This window comes from Anomaloglossus baeobatrachus, chromosome 1, assembly GCF_048569485.1.
Source record: "Anomaloglossus baeobatrachus isolate aAnoBae1 chromosome 1, aAnoBae1.hap1, whole genome shotgun sequence".
NCBI classification, from domain to species: domain Eukaryota; kingdom Metazoa; phylum Chordata; class Amphibia; order Anura; family Aromobatidae; genus Anomaloglossus; species Anomaloglossus baeobatrachus.
Genome location: NC_134353.1, coordinates 743,674,000 through 743,695,955, shown reverse-complemented (window position 1 = coordinate 743,695,955; position 21,956 = coordinate 743,674,000). Strand labels below are relative to the sequence as shown.

At 44.7% G+C, this 21,956-nt stretch overlaps 1 protein-coding gene across 2 annotated transcripts in view; it reads left to right on the top strand.

Annotated features, from left to right (window-relative positions):
• Window positions 1-21,956, top strand: part of KNTC1 (kinetochore associated 1) — a 371,840-nt gene that overhangs the window by 190,030 nt on the left and 159,854 nt on the right. For both annotated transcript variants that reach the window (XM_075323096.1, XM_075323086.1), the window contains exons 30-32: window positions 112-246; window positions 6,361-6,480; window positions 6,685-6,757. In XM_075323096.1, the coding sequence (XP_075179211.1) occupies window positions 112-246; window positions 6,361-6,480; window positions 6,685-6,757 (328 nt within the window). The remainder of the gene's footprint in view (window positions 1-111; window positions 247-6,360; window positions 6,481-6,684; window positions 6,758-21,956) is intronic.

Sequence of the window (21,956 nt, the reverse complement as noted above, 5' to 3'; positions counted from 1 at the left end):
TATATATATATATATATATATATATATATATATATATATAAAAATATAAAAATATAAAATTACCATTCAAATAGAAGATTCTACTTATTCTTGTTTTTTTTATTCCTTTAGGGTTTAATTAAATACATCTTAAAGCAGGATTCCCCGTCATCTTTGGAAGATGCTTTAAAGATTTTCCAGGCTTACAGACTTCCAACAGTAGAGGTGTATATTTTTAGAATTGTACAGCTAATTTACATCAACAGAGTAAGTCTGATTAGTTTCTTTACACCCTTCTTGAAAAGTATTAACATTATGAATTGATGACTGTTTTTTTTTTGTTTTTTTTTTAATGTTTAAAGTTTCTCTCCTCTAAACAAAGTGGAGGTGCTGCAGAGTTAAGTTAATAATTATGTCTACCCCTTAATATTGTACTATAGGACTCAATATCTGTCCCCAAGGAGAATGGTCGCTGATCATAGTCATTGAAGCCAAATAGGTGATCTCAGCTTGACTCTGCGACTTTTATTCTTCTTCCTTACGATTGATCTAATTAGTATATGACACAACCATTTCACTTTGTCTGTGGCTCCTAAATACGCCTTTGGAGACTAAAGGGCCATTTACACACTGCGACATCGCTAACGATATATCTTCGGGGTCACGGTGTTTGTGACGCACATACGGCGTTATTAGCGACATCGCAGCGTGTGACAAGCAGGAGCGACCTTAAACGATCGCAAAAGAGACAAAAATCGTTGGTATATGAGAGGTCGTACATATACCAAAAATCGTTGTCTGGTAAGCAGCGATGTTGTTCCTCGTTCCTGCGGCAGCTATATGTGACACCGCAGGAGCGACGAACCTCTTACCTCCGTGCACCGGCAATGAGGAAGGAAGGAGGTGGGCGGCATGTTCCGGCTGCTCATCTCCGCCTCTCCTCTGCTATTGGATGGCTGCCGTGTGACATCGCTGTGATGCCGCACGAACCGCCCCCTTAGAAAGGAGGCGGTTCACCGGCAACAGCGACGTCGCAGGGAAGGTAAGACCGTGTGACGGGTGTTAGCGATGTTGTGCGCCATGGGCAGCGATTTGCCCGTGACGCACAACCAACGGGGGTGGGTACGCTCGCTAGCGATATCGATACCGATATCGCAGCGTGTAAAGTACCCTTAAAGGGAAGGTATCGTCAAAAAATAAAAATAACTGAAAAAATGTAAAGTAATAATGTTTAAATGTTTTGTTTAAATATTATTTTTTTTTTAATTGTGCAAACTATAAAAAAAATAATTAAGAAGTTTGATATTTTCCACTGTTAAACACTAGGGGGAGCAGCTTCTGAAATCCTACTGAATTTCCACTGTATAAAAAGCTCCGATTACAGCCTGCCGTAAAGTGGGCGGAGTCTGCTCTCCTGTGTGTGGTGGCACGCCTCCCCTCTCCTAATCTGAGTGTTTACAACAGATAACAGAGAATGACATGTAAGGACACAATGCACAGCCATTTTCCTGGTGACCAGAAATGTCTAAAGTGTCACCAAGGACAGCTGGAGTATCACACAGGATAGGATTAGATACACGGCTCTGCAGACAGTATCACACAGGATAGGATTAGATACACAGCTCAGCAGACAGTATCACACAGGATAGGATTAGATACACAGCTCAGCAGACAGTATCACACAGGATAGGATTAGATACATAGCTCAGCAGACCGTATCACACAGGATAGGATTAGATACATAGCTCAGCAGACAGTATCACACAGGATAGGATTAGATACACAGCTCAGCAGACAGTATCACACAGGATAGGATTAGATACACAGCTCAGCAGACAGTATCACACAGGATAGGATTAGATACACAGCTCAGCAGACAGTATCACACAGGATAGGATTAGATACATAGCTCAGCAGACAGTATCACACAGGATAGGATTAGATACACAGCTCAGCAGACAGAATCACAAAGGATAGGATTAGATACACAGCTCAGCAGACAGTATTACACAGGATAGGATTAGATACACAGCCCTGCAGACAGTATCACACAGGATAGGATTAGATACACAGCTCAGCAGACAGTATAACACAGTATAGGATTAGATACACAGCTCAGCAGACCGTATCACACAGGATAGGATTAGATACACAGCCCTGCAGACAATATCACACAGGATAGGATTAGATACACAGCTGTGCAGACAGTATCACAGGATAGGATTAGATACACAGCTGTGCAGACCGTATCACAGGATAGGATTAGATACACGGCTCAGCAGACCGTATCACACAGGAGTATTAAATACACGGCTAAGCAGACAGTATCACACCGGACATGATTAGATACACAGCTCAGCAGACAGCATGACACGATAGGATTGGATACACGGCTCTGCAGACAGTATCACACAGGATAGGATTAGATACACAGCTCAGCAGACAGTATTACAGGAGAGGATTAGATACACAGCTCAGCAGACAGTATCACACAGGATAGGATTAGATACACAGCTCAGCAGACAGTATCACACAGGATAGGATTAGATACACAGCTCAGCAGACAGTATCACACAGGATAGGATTAGATACACAGCTCAGCAGACAGAATCACAAAGGATAGGATTAGATACACAGCCCTGCAGACAGTATCACACAGGATAGGATTAGATACACAGCTGTGCAGACAGTATCACACAGGAGAGGATTAGATACACAGCTCAGCAGACAGTATCACAGGAGAGGATTAGATACACAGCTCAGCAGACAGTATCACACAGGATAGGATTAGATACACAGCTCAGCAGACAGTATCACAGGAGAGGATTAGATACACAGCTCAGCAGACAGTATCACACAGGATAGGATTAGATACACAGCTGTGCAGACAGTATCACACAGGAGAGGATTAGATACACAGCTCAGCAGACAGTATCACACAGGAGAGGATTAGATACACAGCTCAGCAGCCAGTATCACACAGGAGAGGATTAGATACACAGCCCTGCAGACAGTATCAGACAACATAGGATTAGATACACGGCTCAGCAGACAGTATCACACGACAGGATTAGATACACAGCTCAGCAGACAGTATCACACGACAGGATTAGATACACAGCCGTACAGACAGTATCACACAGGAGAGGATTAGATACACAACCCTGCAGACAGTATCACCGGTACACACACAGGTACTCACATGCACGCACACACACACACACACACACACACACACAATCATCCCTGATGGGGACCTTGTGCCCCACACACACACACACACACACAATCACCCCTGATGGGGACCTTGTGCTACACACACACACACACACACACACACACACACACACACACCCGCCCCTGAGGGGGACCTTGTGCTACACACACAATCACCCCTGATGGACCATTTCACACATCCGATCACATAAACTCACACATCCGATCGCATACACTCACACATCCGATTGCATACACTCACATATCCGATCGCATACACTCACACACACTCACGATATCGCACATACCTGTACAATCGCGCGCGCACACACACTCACAATATCCGGAGATATCACATGCTTCCCATGTGATCCTCTCCCAGGTCCTGGAAGCTCACTGCACAGCATTGCAAGCGCCGACACACACTCACAATCACCCCTGATGGGGAACTTGTAACACACACACACACACAGCAGCGGCGGGCAGAGCTGGGGGAGCTACGGCAGCAGGCAGAGCGGGGACTTGGGAGAACGGAGGGAGGGGGGTGTCATTGGAGACGGTAACGGCGGTGGGAGGGGCGGCGTCAGTAGCTGGGGCAGAGCAGGGGCTGGGGAGAACGGAGGGATGGGATGTCATCGGAGACAGTCACGAGGGGAGGGGAGGCGGCCCGTACTCACACATCCCGGCGGGTGACAGGGGTAAAGTGGAGCAAACAGCACACGCTGTGAGCTCCAAAATAATGGCGCTGAACTCCTCCCTCTGTTGTGTTCTGGACAGCCCAGGGGGCGCGTCCAGGTCACAGCAGATGCCCACTGTAACGTACTTCATGGGGTCGGACCCCGACTATCAGAGTCTATGCACAGGGGCTGCCATAAAGGAAGGAGTTACTGTCGTTACACACACGGCAAATCCAGCATGGCAGCCCCCAGTGCCTCCAGTAAAATAAGAATTACATAAAAACTAAATAAGCTGCGATTTTCATTTTGTATTAGAAATTCTTGATTTCATAATCACTATTTTTAATACAAAAATAAAAACCCGCGACACCTTCCCTTTAAGGAAGAGAGTTGTCAAGCGGTCGAGGTTAAGGGCCAAAAACCTTGTGACAAGTTTCTTTTGAAATATCTTGAAATATGATATATTTATCTGTACAGGAACGGGTAATATATATATATATATATATATATATATATATATATATATACACACCGTATTTTTCGCTTTATAAGACACACCTGATTATAAGACGCACCCCCAAATTTGGTGAAGGAAAAGAGAATTTTTTTTTTTTTAATGTTAAATGGGGTCCATCTTATAATGCCAGTGTCCCTCTAACAAATCATATAGGGTATATGTCCCTCATAGCCCCCCATCCTAAAATTAGCCCCCTTATATTGAATATAGCCCCCTTGTGATGGCACACGTTCCCCTGTACTGCCTATGGACCCCTATGGATTGCATACATTCCCCTGTGCTGCCTATGGCCCCCTATGGATTGCATACATTCCCCTGTGCTGCCTATGGTCTCCTATGGATTGCACACATTCCCTTGTGTTAGATAACGCCCCCATGCTGCTGCCCATGGCCCCTAAATATCGCACAAGTCCCCCTGTGTTAGATATCGCCCCCATAGTGCTGCCCATAGCCCCTTTATAGATCCCACAAGTCCCCCTGTGTTAGATATCGCCCCCATAGTGCTGCCCATGGCCCCTATATAGATCCCACAAGTCCCCCTGTGTTAGATATCGCCCCCATAGTGCTGCCCATGGCCCCTATATAGATCGCACAAGTCCCCCTGTGTTAGATATCGCCCCCATAGTGCTGCCCATGGCCCCTATATAGATCGCACAAGTCCCCCTGTGTTAGATATCGCCCCCATAGTGCTGCCCATAGCCCCTTTATAGATCCCACAAGTCCCCCTGTGTTAGATATCGCCCCCATAGTGCTGCCCATGGCCCCTATATAGATCGCACAAGTCCCCCTGTGTTAGATATCGCCCCCATAGTGCTGCCCATGGCCCCTATAGATCGCACAAGTCCCCCTGTGTTAGATATCGCCCCCATAGTGCTGCCCATGGCCCCTATAGATCGCACAAGTCCCCCTGTGTTAGATATCGCCCCCATAGTGCTGCCGATGGCCCCTATAGATCGCACAAGTCCCCCTGTGTTAGATATCGCCCCCATAGTGCTGCCCATGTCCCCTATATAGATCGCACAAGTCCCCCTGTGTTAGATATCGCCCCCAGGCTGCTGCCCATAGTAAAATAAAACCCTCTTTCCTTACCTCCTCCAGCGCTGATCTCCCTCCTGTCTCCCTCCGTGCTTCTGATCCTTACTTCCTGGTTCTCAGTGCGGTCATGTGATCGGCACAGCAGACTGAGATCTCTGCCTGCCTGATCACAGTGGAAGCAGGGACACGGGGAGAAACGCTGGAGGGGGTAAGTAAAGCTTTTTTATTTTAGAATGAGCAGCAGCATGGGGGCCAAATCTAACACAGGGGGGGCTTGTGCCATCACAGGGGGGCGCAGGTTCATATAATATTCACCGCTGCCCCAGCCCATCACTGCGTGCGATTTCAGCACCATTGGAGATGGACAGCGGCTGTGCATATTATATGAGCGGGAGCAGGAGATCAAAGGCTGCAGCCCGCAGCGTTCCCCTGCACTCCAGAGCTGCTGCCCCCACCTGCCCTGGACCCTGCAGTGTACATATATATCCCCCCCCCTGTATATTCGGCTTATAAGACGCACCCCCTACTTTCCCCCAAAATTTGGGGGAACAAAAGTGCGTCTTATAAAGCGAAAAATACGGTACATACATACACATCATAGATAGGTAGGGCACATTAGATACAGAATATAGTGTAGGACCCCCTATTGAGATTTGCCGTGACTTTGGCAGGGGTGGCTCAAAGAATTGATCAATTATTTGCTAAAAATCTCATTTATATTACAGTACAGTTGGAATAAATCTGTTAATTTGCACTTTTTATATGATGCATGCCATTTTCAGATCGTGCTGGCTCCTCTCTTCATCATAGATAGGTAGGTAGTTGTGAATAATATCTATCGAAATATAGAACAGATTACATAATATGACTATACGTAAACGATCTCTAATCTCATACTGCAAGCAGTTGAGCATTTACAAAATATCATATCTGCAGGGAGAGGAGTGTCTAAATCTTTTGAAGTCCATTACTCCTGCTGAAGCCGATGGAACAGTGGAACGCCTGTCTTTGTGGGCAAGAATTGCATTACAAGAGAATCCTGGCAATTCTGAGGAGGTAAAACTGATTAAATTCTACTGATATGTTTTGATTTAGTAAATTTTACAGTAAAGATTTATTTCAATTATGGGCATTTGATGGATATTTACAGCGAAGTAAGGGATGATGGAGAGGGAAAATAATGAGGAGGTAAAACTATTGATAATCATGTATTATTTGTATATTTTTAACTTGTTATTGCTTACATTTGTCTTACTGCAGTGCAAGGAAGATCAAAAAATGATAGCGAAAACAATTGTAGATATTCTGAAATACCATGTGTGTGTTCTGAAAGGTTAGTTATTGTCTGTTTCTTACATGTTCATTTATAAATTAATTCTATTCTTGATGTTGCTCATTAGGTGTAATAGACAATTACTGTGTCAACATAAAGTTAAAGGTGCAATATGTGATTTGATCCTTTAGTGTTCTAAAATGTTTTCTTCGTCTTGAAATGATTCTGTTGGCTGTGTCGGGCATGCCATCGGTAGCAGACTAGAAACATCAAGAATTTGAAACGGATTTATCACATTTGCTGCACTCCATGTTTACCCTCTACTACATAGTAATGTGTTGCCTAATGCAGGCTTCACACGGGACGATCTATCGTGCGATCGCGCGAGCGATCGTACCCGCCCCCGTCGTTTGTGCGTCACAGGCAATTAGTTGCCCGTGGCACACAAAGTCGTTAACCCCCTGTCACACGCACTTACTTACCGCACGACCTCGCTGTGGGCGGCGACATCCTGTTCCTGAAGGGGGCGGGACGTTCAGCATCACAGTGATGTCATACAGCCGCGGGCCAATAGACGCGAAGGGGTTGAGATGAGCGGGACGTAAACTTCCCGCCCACCTCCTTCCTTCCGCATTGCCGGAGGGACGCAGGTAAGCTGTGTTCATTATTCCCGGGGTGTCACATGGAGCGATGTGTGCTGCCTCGGGAACAATGAACAACCGGAGCACAGAAGATGAAACGACTTTTTGAAAATGAGCGACGTGTCAACGAGCAACGATAAGGTGAGTACTTTTGTTCGTTCACTGTTGCTCGTAGCTGTCACACGCTACGATATATCAAACGATGCCGGATGTGCGTCACGATGTGACCCCGCCGACATATCGCCCGATATATCGTACCGTGTGATGCCCGCATTAGTCAAATGAAATAATGATGTAGAGACTCTTGCACATACCTTCTAATGTTAAAATGCAGTTTTGTTTGTCATTTGAAATGGTTACCTCAGTGGAGTTTATATTTCCCATGATTTTATTTTTTTTTAGAAGGGACAGTATTGTGACATTGCTCTTACTCTGTTTAGTTATAATTGTGGCACATGATAGATCAGTGGGATCGTAGACCGTTGTGATGCAGAATTATCCTGTCTGCTGCTTGTGATAGATTTCTTCTGTTTTGATCTTTTGTGCAAAAGGGAGGGGAGAGCAGTCTGCAGCTACATCTCATACATCTTTACATTTTTTTTTATTAAAAACTATTACACACTCTTTCCCTTCCCTATCTTCCCCCCTCGCCCCTTCTGGAGCCGAGCGCTGATGAGTACTTGATCACTGATGAGTACTTGATCACTGATGAGTACTTGATCACTGATGAGTACTTGATCACTGATGAGTACTTGATCTCTCTTTTTTTTTTTTTTTTTTGCACCACTTCCGTACATGAATCCTTCCACTGCCAAGCGCTGATCAGTGATGCACACCGCTGATCAGTGTCTGTGCTCACTTTTGGCTTAGGACTGTTTTGTTTTTTTTTCTTTGTGCGCATGTTTCCCCCACTTTTGCACCACACCCATATGTACTTCCTGTAACCATTGAAACTGATCCGTGGCGCACATCACTGATCGGCATCCAGTTGTTGGTTTTAAAAAAAGAAAAGTAAAATAAAAATAATTTAGATTAGTTGATAGGCTAGATTAGAGACAATAAAAACATATTGTGGTAATCACCGTCTACAACCGTATTTTTTACTGAATGAAGTCCGGGTTAGCGTCAGAAAATAATTTAGGTTAGTTGATAGGTCTAGATTAGGGACAGTAAAAATATCCTGTATTAATCGTTGTCTACTACAGTATTTTTTACTGAATATAGTGAGGGTTCGTGGCAGTTGCACCCACTCAAGTCTTTTTTTATTTTTATTTTATTTTTTTTACTGACATCCTTTTAGAAAGTGTTTTTTTAATTTTACTTAACTTTTATAATCTCCTTTTTATTTTGTTTTTATCTGTTTCTTTCTAGATTCATTTCTTCTATTCTTTGTGTTTTCTCTTCTATTCTAATAAATAAAGGTTTACACCAAATCCTTGCACGCACTTGTGCATGCGTGCGTGCGCACACACACACCTCTCTGAATAAAATTTGGTTATTTAACACACACGTGCCACACGAAAAATAAAGTGTCCCTCTCATCGCAAAGACTGCATCCAGCTGAGAAGGCATACGCTGTCCTTGCCTACAAAACTGATAGTGAAGTTGAGGATCCTGCCTTCCTTTATTCCTCCCACTTCTCTTCCTCCAGTGATACCGAACCGCCACACAATTGCACCAGTACACCATATGAGCCACTATTATTGACCCCCAACCCAACAGTAGTGACCTCCTATGGACCTCAACCCATGAAAATTATAAGCCACAGATTCCTGATTTTGTGGCCCAATCATCAATCCAATTTTACTCTTCTGGTCTCACAGAAGTGGACTTTTTCAAAGTATTTTTCTCTGAGAATTTCGTAAATCTCATGGTGGTTGAGACAAATTTGTAACCCCAACAATTTTTGGCTCTACAGTCAATTTCATAATTTTCTAACTAGACTCACATTGACACAGTAGAAATGATGTTTTTCTTTACATGGGCATAGTGATGAAGCTAGAACTTTGGCACTATTGGAGTGCTGACATTTTATATGACTCTCCAGTATTCCGCATGGCTATGACCCGTAAACGTTTTGAGGCCATTTAGAAATTTTTGCATTGCAATGATAAAAACAAGAGAAGTGGGAGGGCACTACAACAATAATGATTGTGGATCTGAACCAAAACCACATTCAAACAATGAAATGAGAGGCAGAGAAGAGGGGAAAAAGGTGAGGTGTGTAATATTTGGGATCACGCGAGTAAATAAGCAAAAAATATACACATTAATAAAAAAAATAGTTTTATTGATATATCAAAGACAAACCATGCTGCCAAAAACATTTAAAAGGCATAAAAAGCCACATGAAGAAACCAACACATGGTGTGCACTGAAATAAGTACAGCAAACCAAAACCAAACCCCTATACATATATCAACAAGCCTTGCAGCCCAGACCACATGGGAACAGATGATAAGTCAGACAAATAATGTTATGAAATAGCTATATAAAATGTATTCAACCTGCTTGATGTGAATTTAGTAGTCTAAGTAGTCTATGGATGTGGGGCAGAGTCTGAATCTGTCTTTTATACACAGTTTAGGTTTGTCGGGGCAGGTGTTGCATTGCCAAGTGGTGTCCTTCCTTACCACCTTCTGTACCACACTCGGCAACTTTTTTGCGACCTTCCTTTCTTTGTTGTTTGCGTAACCTCACCTGGGAAATATTGCCCTGCTACAACACGAGCACCTTCAGTTCCATAGGTACTGGGGCCAGCTTCTTCCGGACTTCCAAATACTAGCACCTTGATCATTACCTTCTGGAACTGAAGGAAGGTGCCAGTAAGACTGGCACATCGTGATAGCACAAAAGTGTTATATAGTGCCATCTGTATAATGTTCACGGCCAACTTCTTGTACCACACCTTAGCTTTATTGAAGGAACTGTAGGGCTGGAGGATATGATCAAAGAGATCAACCCCCCATGTTTTTATTATATACCTTTGCGCAGTTTGGTTTGTGGACCTGTGTAAAAGAACCGTGTACAGCAGTGGCAGTGCAGCTATCACCATGGATTGTGGTCAAGAAAAAGACATCCCTCTTGTTTTTATACTTGACCACAAGCATGTTGTTTCTACATTAGGCTCTGCCATCTCCCTTTCTGAGCACCTGCACAATTAGCAACCTAGGGAGGCCGCTCCTATTTTTGCGCACATAAACTCATGCTGCGGTAACTTTGGCAGAGAGGGAATTGAACAGTGGGATGCTGTTATAAAAGTCATTTACTTAGTGATGATAATCCTTATGCAGCAGAGGGTGAACCAAATCACACATGATTTTCCCACTTAGTCCCAGTGTTAAGGTGAACTCTTAACCAGAGATCACTAGTTGCCTACTGCCTGGCCGAATTGGTATATACCAAGTGCATGCATAAAAGAATTCACACCAGACACAGTCGGATATGAAGTCTCTTCTTGGTCACAGTAAAGATGGCACCAAAACAGACAGAGAAGGAACATGCGTCCTCTTGATATAGGCTAGGGGCATACACAAGTTCAGATATGCCCATTTAGTGGGACAGTTCATGGGCTAGCCAATGGGGAGATCCGTGTTGTTGTTGATGGGTGCGTCTGACTTCAGTGGATGAAACCATGATGATGGGAGGGACGTCATCTGGTGCATCCATGCTGATGGTTTGGTCTGTGATGTCTTCTAGCTTGACCAGGGGTCTTCCCTTATATGGTATCTTCTTTCATTCCCTGCATTCCAAGCAAGGTGTGGAGAACAGGAAATGGCAGCCATCTTTATATCTGTGTCATGTGTATGATCTGAGAGCTGAATTATGTAAGGCAAATCGACATATTTCCCACAATGCTCTATGTCCAGAGGTTAATTAAGTATTTCATTTTATGGCTCTCCTCAACACAGGACATGGGTTCATTCAGTTCCTTTATAAACCTAAATCTGTGGATGTACTCTGCAGGGCTGTGGAGTCGGAGTCGTGGAGTCAGAGTCGGAGTTAGTTTTGGTTGGAGTCTGAGTCGGTAGAAATGTACTGACTCCGACTCCAGCTTTAAAAAAAAATGTATTAATATTTCATAATTGAACTTTCATATGAATTTTATAAATGTTACTCAAATATATATGTTCTATCAAACTATGAACAACAGTGATAAGCAGTTCTGCTGGAGAGAGACATTTCTTACTTCTTGTGTGTCACTGTTCTCCACTGCCCTTATCTAATCTTATACTTGGTTAACCTCATGCTGCCCCAACCCCCCTACTTACAATGTATGAAACTGAAAGTGAAAATGTGTTGCAAATTCTTAGTAGTAAAGATCCTCCTCTAGACTAGATCATACTAGGTGTGCGTCTTCCAAGCATCTCACAGCTACCTGCTACTCAGAAGAGGAAGACTGTAAGAAGTATTATCCTTTCAAGAAATTTTGCATCAGTTAACTGTGAGTACATGAGGAATAATAACAGTATTACTGACCACTATATCAGTTGTACGACCTGGCAATAATTTTGTACAATTGTTTTTAGGAAAAACAATTGTCATTTGGATTGTGAATGCAGAATTAAAAACCTGAGAATGTCAAAGAAGCATCACATTAAATCAGCTGTATTTGAACATTTCACCATCACTCAAGATAGAAAACATTATCTGTCAGTGTATGACAAATGATCCATACGAAAAAAAATGCTGTGAAGCCAAGATGAGTGCATATTCAGGCAAAGATAAAAAATGCTCCTACCAGAGCTTCTAATCTAAAGAGACATTTGCAGCGCTTTCATCCAGAAGTACTGAAAGCAGTGGATGAGAAAGACTGCATCCAAACCAATGAACCAGTGCCCAGCTCTTCCAGCCAAACAAAGGAGCAGAGAACTTTGCAGCCATCAGTTGCAAGATATTTTGTCAGTGACAAAGTTACTGTGACAATGACAGTAGATACATTTAAAAAACAGATCATAGAGCTTGTTGTAAAGGATAGTGTGCCTATTTCATTATTTTCACGACCAGCTTTTATGTGTCTGAATGGGGAAATGGCCCGCAAGCTTGGTGTTTCCCTGGAGAGAGAGAGTATTAGAAAATTAGTAATCGAAGAAGCTTTTAAACAAAAGGAAGAACTTAAAAAAAACTCTCAAGGGACGCTTTCTGTTTCTTAAAATGGATGCCTGCACACGTCACAGAGTGAACTATTTTGCCATCAATGTCCGATTGGTTTGTGACAAAAATGAAATAGTTACCAAGACATTAGCAGTAAAAGACACCAAAGCTCATCACACCAGTGAGTTTCTCCAGGTCTTGGTGGAAAAGGTTCTGCAAGACTATGAACTTAAAAAAGAGCAAGTTCTTTCTGTCGTAACTGACAATGCTTCAAATATGATAAGTACTATTAAGCTAATGAATGAGAGTAATGATGGTGACCAGCAGTTAGAATTACATTCTGGGTCCACAGACACAGAAATGTTTGAATTAGAGGAACACAGTATTGTAACTGAGGAGCAAACTGAAGTTGCTTCAGATGAACAGCAACATGATAGTTTAGATGATCGTGTTGAAACTGTGTCAATATGTTCTTTCATTCATCACATGCGCTGTGTTGTGCATACGCTACAGCTGGCTATAAGAGACCGTCTGCAAGAAGGACATGCTGCTGCACTGATTGGCAAGGTGAGAAAATTGGCTACTGTTGCCAGAACCCCTAAAGTTGACTCAATTTTGAAGAGACGTGCTGGAAAAGGGGCAATTATTGATCAAGCCACACGATGGGGCAGTACTTAATGATTCAGCGCTTGGTTGAACTGAAAACCTTTCTTGTAGACATGGCTAACCCTCAACTGACGCTAAATGAAAGTCAGTGGAATCAGGTGACTGAGCTGGAAAAATTGCTAGAGCACCCATTTACAGTGACTAAAAAATTACAAGCAGAGGACTTAACTCCAGGTATTTTCTTAAAGGAGTGGAAGAACCTGATGTTTCGCCTGTCCCAAAGAGGAGGGTTAATTGCAAGTGGCATTGCTACATCAATGAAACGGAGAGAGGAGCTACTATTACAAAATAACATTCTTTTGGAAGCTGTTTATGTAGACCCAATGCATCGGATTCTTCTAGATAATCAACAGCTAAGTAAAGGAAAAGAAGCTCTGTTTGAAATAGCAGTAAGGATGAAAGGGTTGCAGAACAGTCAGGAGGAACAAGAAGAATTTGGTCGTCCTGCCACATCTTCACCCTCATCATCAACTGATGAAGAATTTAATTTCGAAAAATATTTGGATCACAAGGATCGTACAAAGCGTTCCCGCATAGAAGAGTCATCCCCATCAAAGAACACAGCCAGTACATTTCAGCAGAATTTTTCATGTGCACTAAAAGAAATTGAGAAATTTGACCGTTCATCAAAAATAACAGTGCAACAAGCGATTCCTCTGTATCCTGACATTGTCAGAGATGTTGCCCGAGTGGTTACTGCTTTGCCACCAACACAAGTTAGTGTAGAGAGGTTGTTCTCTGCTCTCAAAATAATTAGATCAGATTTGAGGGTATCCATGGAGGATCTGACAGAGGCAATACTTTTTCTGAGGTCAAATTTATAGATTTCTTCTTATTAACTGCATAAAAGTGTTTATTGCATATTTACTTACAGTTTAGAAAAGTTTATAAAAGTTATTTGCTATATTCTAATTGTATTCTAATAAATGTAGTTTTTGCTCTAAGTGGTCTGATTACTTATATGATGGTGAGAAACTGAATAAGCACGATGTTAATATTTTACAACATTAAATTTGTTGTTATGAATTGGCCATTTATGAAGGAGTCGGAACCTGATAAAATCCAGGAGTCGGAGTCGCAACTGTGGCTTACCGACTCCACAGCCCTGGTACTCTGAGGTACTCTTGCATAGCTCGTACAGTTCAATTCCGTACTCAGCCCTCTTACAAGGCAGGCATTGCCGGAATTTCAGCATGCCCTTGAAGTGGATTAGGCACTCATCCACGCAGATTTCCTTTGGGGAATGCATACTCCAGCAAATTTATTGCTGAAGTGATAGATGACTAGACAAATTTTGAAAAATTGGTCAAATTTGGGGTCACATTGGGGAAGCACATTGTGTATTATCGTTGAAATGCTTGTGATCACCCGAATGGGTAAGCAGATAATCAAAAAATATACACATTAATAAATAAATCAGTTTTATTGATGTATCAAAGACAAACCATGCTGACAAACATTAAAGGGGTGGTTCACCCATTTTTTTTATATTCTCTATGAGTTCCACTTACCATTATAGGCGTTTTCTTCATTGGCTTCTATTCGCAGTTCTGGCACTGAGCGGCGCTATCCTGCATGTTCAGTGCCTGTCACATGACCCCCTGGTGCTGCGGCCGCTAGTATCCTCTTACGTCCCGTCAATTCCGGGCTCTCAAACTTGACGGGTACGTCAGAGGATGCTGGCGCCACTCTCACTGATTGACAGGGCGGTGACTACCGCACGTCACAGCCAGCATCGAGGGGAGGATCCGGAGCATGGCACAGTGTGGAGCGGTGAAGACAGCTTAGCGTCCGGCAGATGGTGAGGCACGGGGCGCCAGTGTGGAGTACAGCGGGGTTTTTCAGCTGAAATCCCTCCTGTCACGTAAGTATGTGATCTCACTCTCCACCCGCCCGCTCTGCTGCGATGTCAGGAGAACGGGCGGTGTCGGGTGGTGTGATCATGTGCTCCTCCCACCAGCACTACAGGGCGCAGCAAGACACTGACAAGCTGGTCCCATGCAGCACCGCATGTGTCAGAGCAGAGCATGTCACCGCTCTGCTCTGTCACCTGTCCTGCTGCATGGGACCAACTGTCTCCACTCTGTCACCTGCACCACAAGTCACAGAGTGGAGCAAGTTTGTGACAGAGCACCTCCCCCCCCTCTTTTTTCTCCCCTCTATTCTCTCCCCCACTCTCTTCTCCCACCCCACTCTCTTCTTCCACCCTTCTTTTCTCCCCCTCCCCTCTTCTCTGCCCCCTCTTATCCCTCTCTCCTCTCCCCTCTCTTTTCCGTCCCTCTCTCTTTTCCGTCCCTCTCTCTTTTCCGTCCCTCCCTTTTCCGTCCCTCTCTTTTCCCTCCCCCTCTCTTTTCCCTCCCCCTCTCTTTTCCCTCCCCCTCTCTTTTCCCTCCCCCTCTCTTTTCCCTCCCCCTCTTTTCCCTCCCCCTCTCTCTCTTTTCCCTCCCTCTCGCTCTCTTTTCCCTCCCTCTCGCTCTCTTTTCCCTCCCTCTCGCTCTCTTTTCCCTCCCTCTCGCTCTTTTCCCTCCCTCTCGCTCTCTTTTCCCTCCCTTTCGCTCTCTTTTCCCTCTCGCTCTTTTCCCTCTCGCTCTTTTCCCTCTCGCTCTCTTGCCTCTCGCTCTCTTGCCTCTCGCTCTCTCTTTTGCCTCTCGCTCTTTTGCCTCTCGCTCTCTTTTGCCTCTCGCTCTCTTTTGCCTCGCTCTCTTTTGCCTCTCGCTCTCTCTATTCCCTCTCGCTCTCTATTCCCTCTCGCTCTCTATTCCCTCGCTCTCTCTATTCCCTCTCGCTCTCTCTATTCCCTCTCGCTCTCTCTATTCCCTCTCTTTCCTTCTCGCTCTCTTTTCCCTCCCTCTCGCTCTCTCTTTTCCCTCCCTCTCGCTCTCTCTTTTCCCTCCCTCTCGTTCTCTTTTCCCTCCCTCTCGCGCTCTCTTTTCCCTCCCTCTCGCGCTCTCTTTTCCCTCCCTCTCGCGCTCTCTTTTCCCTCCCTCTCGCGCTCTCTTTTCCCTCCCTCTCGCGCTCTCTTTTCCCTCCCTCTCGCGCTCTCTTTTCCCTCCCTCTCGCGCTCTCTTTTCCCTCCCTCTCGCGCTCTTTTCCCTTCCTCTCTCTCTCCCCCCTCTCTCTCCTCCCCCTCTCTCTCCTCCCCCACCCCCGTTCCCCCCTCCCCCCTCTCCACCTTTTTTCCCTCTCTCTTTTCCCTCGCGCTCTCTTTTCCCTCGCTCTCTCTCTTTTCCCTCGATCTCTCTCTCTTTTCCCTCGCTCTCTCCTGGCATGGTCAGTACAGAAATCTCTTGATCGTGGAGGGGTGAGAGGGAGTAATAAACATGGAGTCCCTACTGTGTCTGTGTATTTATTTCTAATAAAGTATTTTTCTCTGTGTGATGTCTTTTATTTTTTTTTTTAACCCTTTATTTGAGATTCTTAATGGCCAGGTCAAACTTGGCCTGACATTAAGAATCTCGGGCTTTATACCAGCTGGTAAAACATAGCTGGTATTAACCCCTTATTACCCAGCGTGCCACCTGCCACCAGGGCCACTGGAGAGAGTTGGATACAGCGCCAGAAGATGGCGCTTCTATGAAAGCGCCATTTTTTTGGGACGGCTGTGGACTGCAATTCGCAGCGGGGGGCCCAGAAAGCTTGGGCCACCCTGATATACAGATTCCAATCCCCAGCTGCCTACGGTAGTTGTACCTGGCTGAACACAATTTAGATTATTCCTGAAATTCATTAAATAAGTTAAAAAAAGGGCTTCCCTATATTTTTGGTTCCCAGCTGGGTACAAATAGGCAGCTGGGGGTTGGGGGCAGCCCGTAGCTGCCTGCTGTACCTGGCTAGCGTACAAAAAATATGGTGAAGCCCACGTTCTTTTTTTTTTTTAAAAAAGTTTTTAGGTTTTTGCCCGATTAGTTATTCTGTGTCTCCCTGCATCCATCACAGCGTGTACGGGCTGTGAGGTCCCCTGAGTTCAGTCCAGCACTGGAGTCAGCTGATCTGAACTCCAGCCCGCACACGCTGCGATGGATGCAGAACAAGTAAGGTCTAAGCCACACGGTGAGAAAAATAGTGCGAGTGTAGTGCGATAAAACATCGCATTCCATTCTGACCAATATTAGCCTCTGTGTCAGCGCACATGAGCAATTATTTTCTCAGCCCTAATTGGACCGAGAAAACAATCGCAGCATGCTGCAATTGTAATACAAGACTCTTTCTCTTTTAACCATTCAAGTGTATGGGGTGAGAGAAAAATCGCACTGCACTACATCGTTGTACCGCAAGTGCAGAGCGAGAATCGCAATAGCCGACTACGGAGGAGAGAGGGAGAGAAATCCCTCCCACCCCTCCGCAGCGCTGGCCCGCCCCTCCTGAGTGCCAGACCGCCCCCCGCAGCTGAGGTCTGCTCGCACAGTTGGACCTCAGTCGCAGGGACACACGCATGACACTCAGCCCTGCTGTACTGAGCGTGAGCCGAGTGTAATGCGAGGGGATCGCAGTAATCCCCGTGTGGCCCCAGCCTAATCGGCCGACACTGGAGTCAGCTGATCTGAACTCTGCTTAACTCTTGTACACACAGTCCGCACACGGTCACATGTGATCGGCAACAGGCAGTGACTGCTGTTAAGGCTACATTCATATGACCGTTCCGTGTTTGCGGGCCACAAAAAAGTCCTTTTTTTTTTTTCACGGAAGCATCTGTGTGACATCAGTGTGCCTTCCGTTTTTTTTGCGGACCGCAAAAAAACTGAAGCAGCAAGAAAGATAAATAGATGAGTAGATATAGAGATGGATAGATAGATATAGAGACAGAGATAGAGTGATGAATGAATGAATGAATAGAGGGATGGATAGATAGATGAGAAAGACATATATAATGTCCCACCTCCTTGCATATTCTAAGCTGGCACCCTTTTGTGACTTTCATGTGGCACTAAGGTGCTTAGCCTGGTATTTAGCCAAAAAATAAATAAATTAAAAAAAAAATGACATGCGGTCCCCCTATCTTTTGTAGCCAGCTAGGGTAAAGCAAATGGCTGCAGCCTGCAAACCACAGCTGGCAGCTTCACCTTGGCTGGTAATCCAAAAAAGAGGGCACCCCACGCTGTTATTTTAAATTAAATAAATAATTTAAAACAAAAAACACGGGATCCCCCCAAATTGGATCACCAGGCAAGGTAAAGCGGATAGCTGTGGTCTGGTATTCTCAGACTAGGGAGGTCCACCATTATTGGACACTCCCCAGCCTAAAAATAGCAGGCTGCAGCCGCCACAGAAGTGGCGCATCCATTAGATGCGCCAATCCTGGTGCTTCGCCCCAGCTCATTCTGTTGCCCTGGTGCGGTGGCAAACTGGGTAATATATGGGGTTGATACCAGATGTGTAATGTCACCTGGCATCAAGCCCTGGGGTTAGTGATTTCAGGCGTGTATCAGATACCAGACATCACAAACCCAGTCAGGAATAAAGAAAAAATAGACAACAAACACATTTTTATTTGAAAAAACACTCCCCAAAACATTCCCTCTTTCACCAATTTATTAGAAAGAAAAACAAATCCAGGTCTGGTGTAATCCAAGGGGGTCCCACGACGATCAATACCATAGTCAATGTCCCAGTCAATGAAGAACAGAATGTTCCCTATTGGCTGGGAGAGCCGTGCAGTGACCTGAGCTAACATCAATAGGTCAGCCCAGGTCACTTCAGGGCATGACGAGTGCTGCTGTCAGGAGGTTAGCGAGGTACATTACCTGCGATGATCGCTGAACTCCTGACAGCAGCGCTGTCACTGAGTTCAATGACCGCCGCTTTCACAAACCAAGTATCGCGAGCGGCCCGTGGCGTCACCACTAGTCACGGTCTCGGGTCGACAGCGAGAGGTGATGTGACAACAAGTGGCGGGCATAGAAGGCAGTGACGACCGCTGACGTCAGGAGTGCACGACTTCATCACCGCAGGTAATGAACTTACTAACCTCCTGACGGTAGCGCTTGTCATCACCGCGGCTGCTGACACTGCAGTGCGGGCATCTGCTGACACTGCTGTGCGGGCAGCCGCTGGGCTGGAGCGGGACACAGACTGCACGGGCACCCGATGGAAGTCACACGGAAGTGCTTCCGGGAATTTTGCGGACCCATTGACTTGTATTGAGTTACGGTTTGTTAATACGGAACAGAATAGGACATGTTCCATAATAACTGAGCGGACATACGGCATCCGATGTGTTTTTTTTTTGTAGTATCGGATGCACATAGAAGTGCTACCGTGTGCCATCCGATCCTACACAAAAGACATTGAAAAGATGGTCCTGTCCATGGGTCCGCAAAAAAAAGAGGAACTGACCAGGACAAACGGAACAGTCATGTGAATGAGCCCACCTGCAGCCATTGCAGCGTGTGCGGGCTGTGAGATCAGGAGTCAGCTGACTCCAGTGCCGGCCGATAAATTCTGTGTCCCGCTGCAGAAAGATCCGGTAAAATAACGGTTGCATCCACTGCACATTTAATCCACAGGATCCGGTCATATGCAGGATCCGGTTTGCAGTTGTTTGCCTACAGGCAAAAAAACGCTGATGTGAAAGTAGCCTGCAAAATGCATAGCACACGAATGATACGGATGACACACAGACTAGGCAAAAGGGAAAAAAAGCAATCTCATGACCCCTTCATTTTTTTCCCCCCAATTATTTTTTTCACATGTTGCGCCGGCTAATAATCATAATTTCTGTACACACACACACACACACACACACCACACACACACAGACTGTGAACTATATGAGAACAAGAAGAAGATGGTCGCTTTCTTCCCCTGGTTGTGCAGAGCTGGGAGCTTCGGCTGTCTCTGTGTGATTGCTCTCAGTGCTTCCACAGGGAAGAGGCAGGGAGGAGACTTTGGGTGGAGAGGAGAGTGGGTGTGTTAGACAAGTTAGATACAGCCCTAGAGCCACAAAGAATTATGGGAGTTGTAGGAACTGAACCCAGGAAGTCAGAAAAGAGATTAACCCCATCAGAGCTGGAGCCAGAAATGAGGATGTGCTGCTAGTGCACAATGAAAGGTAATAGTGCTGAAAAAACATAATAGATGTGTGGAGAGGCACATATTAGCAAGATTTATCAGAAAAAAAAAAAAACAGTTTTGGTAACTGGACAACTTCTTTAAAAACATTTAAAAGGCGAAAAAGCCACATGCGAAACCAACACATGGTGTGTACTGAAATAAGCACAGCAAACCAAAAACAAACCCCTATATGTATATTAACAAGGCTTGCAGCCCAGACCACATGTGAACAGATGATACAAAGTCAGACCAAAGAATGGTATGAAATAGTTAAATAAAATGTATACAACCTGCTGAAGGGAAGACATATTAAGATGCCAAGCAGGGCCGAAACCAAGCTGCATGAGAATACAATAATTAACAAGCAAGTGAAATAAAAGCAAGTATACTACAGGAATAAAGCAAACCTAAATAGGCCCATGTGGAATTCAAGCAAGATCTGTACATGACTGGGGATGGGGAGAGCCCCACGCGTATCACCACGCTCGCTATGGTGGCTTCCTCAGGGTAGTGTGGGTAATGTGTACTTAGACTACTAAATTCACATATTCAACTCTGACACACTCTACACAACTCGCATATGCAAACCTGTTGAACTCACTCTACACAACTCACATATGCAAGCATGATGCACTCTACACAACTCACATATGCCAGCCTAACACACCTTGCACAACTCACATATGCGAACCTGATTTATTTTACGCAACTTACATATGCCATCATGATGCACTCTACACAGCTCACATATTCCACCACATTATTAATTCTAATATAGAGTATAAGGAGGATGTCCAGGGCACTGATCCGCACCATATATATATGTGTGAATTGTCCTTAGGAATTAGGCTGAAAAAATACCATGTTCTGCTCTGCGGTGCATCTAATATAACAGGGATTATAACATAGAAGCAGCAGAGAAAAAAAGTCAGGCACTCACCAGAGCTTGCTTGTGCAGGTATCGATTTATTCAATCGTGGAGGTTCCAAGTGCATAAGGGCTGGTGGGAGAGGACGCTAGACACGTCCAGTGACGACGGCCGTTTCGCACCTGTCTGGTGCTTCAGCTGGTCAAGGCGAGTATGACATCACGTCCGTTATAACCACAATACACATGTGGCTGATGTAAAAGTGATGAAAACCGTTTAAAATAATAATAATAATAATAATCTTTATTTCTATAGCGCCAACATATTCCGTAGCGCTTTACAATTCAGGAGGATCATATACAAACAAGTAACAGTTATAGAAATACAATATTTAGAGGGGAAAAAAAAATACAACCCTGCTCGTGAGAGCTTACAATCTACAATGAGATGGGGGGAGAGGCAAGGTTCAAGTGCTTATTTACAATGACAATCCAACCATCTCACGGAAATGGGGCTGGATAATGGTTTCCTGGACCAGTGGGCCCGAGCCTTGAGATGCCTTTGGGTGCCATGGAGTTTGATGTGGAGCTATGTTGTGAGAGGTTGTAGAGGGACTATGTGAATCGAATCTGATTAGGGAGTGTGATAGGCCGCCCTAAAAAGATGCGTCTTTAGGGTGCGTCTGAAGCTGAGTAAGTTGTGATTTGTCCTAACTTCTTGGGGTAGAGCGTTCCAGAGGGTTGGTGCAGCTCGGAAGAAGTCTTGGATCCGGGAGTGGGAGGTTCGAATTAGTGTGGATGTTAGTCGAAAGTCGCTTGCATAGTATTGTTACTAAAAAGAGTGATAGTAAATAATGACAAAATATATGAACGTACTATGACATTCTATAAAGCATCTGGATTATTTATCACAGGAACACACAATTCATTTTTATCATTTA